The following is a 1,240-nucleotide window of genomic DNA, read 5'->3' on the forward strand; positions in this document are numbered from 1 at the left end:
GTATTGAATTTATGTACTGTGAATATTTTTTCAAGGTTTATTGCGAATGTTTCCGCTTGTTTTTCTGTGCTTTTCGCCCATGAGCCGTCAATATTTCTTATGGCTGGKATTGATTTTATTGGTCTTTTGAACYTCTTTGTTGTTTTCCAGAGACAGTAGTTTGTATCCTCGTGAGGTGAAATTGAAATGAGGTATTTTTCAAATTCGGCGTTGTTATAATCCCGTAAACTCTGCTTAACGTCTTTGGTTACTTTATTTAGTAGTCTCTTATTGCTCTTTGTTTGGTTTTTCTGCCACCTAGCTTTGACTTGACTTTTTATTTTTATTTTATGCAAAATATTGCTGGGATATGTTGGAAAATCTCTGGAAGTAACTTTTTGGGATGTAGATGCCCACGCTGCTTCTTGAATTGTATCTGTAAGGTTATTGACTGCATTATCTATTTGAGAAGAGGTCTTGAGCGGGATGTTACAGTTTAATTTTGATTCAAATGTTTCTTTAAAAATCATCCAATTTGTGCTACCATTGCATAGCGTTGGTGATTTTTTGTATAGTAAGGGTTTGCTCTGATATGTTATTATAATAGGAGAATGGTCTGAACTGAGATCCAATAATGATTTGGTTTTGAAGTGCATTAGGTTTAGGCYTTTYAGRATGCCGAAGTCTATTAARTCGGGGGTTTTATTAGAAGCTGATGGCCAGTATGTTGGTTCACCTGTCGTGAGGATATTTAGGTTTGCGTTCGTTATGTAAGAGTTTAAGATTTTATCTCTCGGTGAAGTGGTTTTTGATCCCCAATATGGATGTTTGGCGTTGAAGTCACCAGCTACTATAAATTTATTACCTAATTCCTTAAAGAAGCTATTCCATTGGTCGATTGTAATTTTAAATTTTGGCGATGCGTAGATAGCCGATAGTTTAATTGAATTACCTTGTGTTTTTAGTGTAATTGTGGTGGCTTGAAGGTAATCGTTTTCTGTTTTACTGTGTAGATGATGTTTTATCTCGCTCTTAATAATTATAGCAGTTCCACCTTGCGCTTTACCTGAAGGATGTTTGGTGTCATACATGGTGTAGTGTGGAATATTTATGTAATTTTTGTCTGTGAGATGAGTTTCAGATACGAGTAGAATGTCTATATCATGCGTGTATATGAATGCTTTGGTTTCTTGAATTCGTTGTTGTAATCCGTTGCTGTTCCAAGCCGCTATTTTTATTTGTGTATCCATTATTTGTTATT

At 35.1% G+C, this 1,240-nt stretch overlaps 1 protein-coding gene across 1 annotated transcript in view; it reads right to left on the reverse strand.

Annotated features, from left to right (window-relative positions):
* Positions 1 to 17: 17 nt before the first annotated feature.
* Positions 18 to 1,240, reverse strand: part of LOC106792828 (RNA-directed DNA polymerase from mobile element jockey-like) — a gene marked incomplete at its 3' end in the record, with an annotated part of 1,861 nt that continues 638 nt past the window's right edge. The window contains exon 3 of the mRNA XM_014759355.1: positions 18 to 1,207. Within this exon, the coding sequence (XP_014614841.1) occupies positions 18 to 1,207 (1,190 nt within the window). The remainder of the gene's footprint in view (positions 1,208 to 1,240) is intronic.

Source organism: Polistes canadensis, unplaced genomic scaffold, assembly GCF_001313835.1.
Source record: "Polistes canadensis isolate GaletaPanama2010 unplaced genomic scaffold, ASM131383v1 scaffold_790, whole genome shotgun sequence".
Taxonomy (NCBI): Eukaryota; Metazoa; Arthropoda; class Insecta; order Hymenoptera; family Vespidae; genus Polistes; species Polistes canadensis.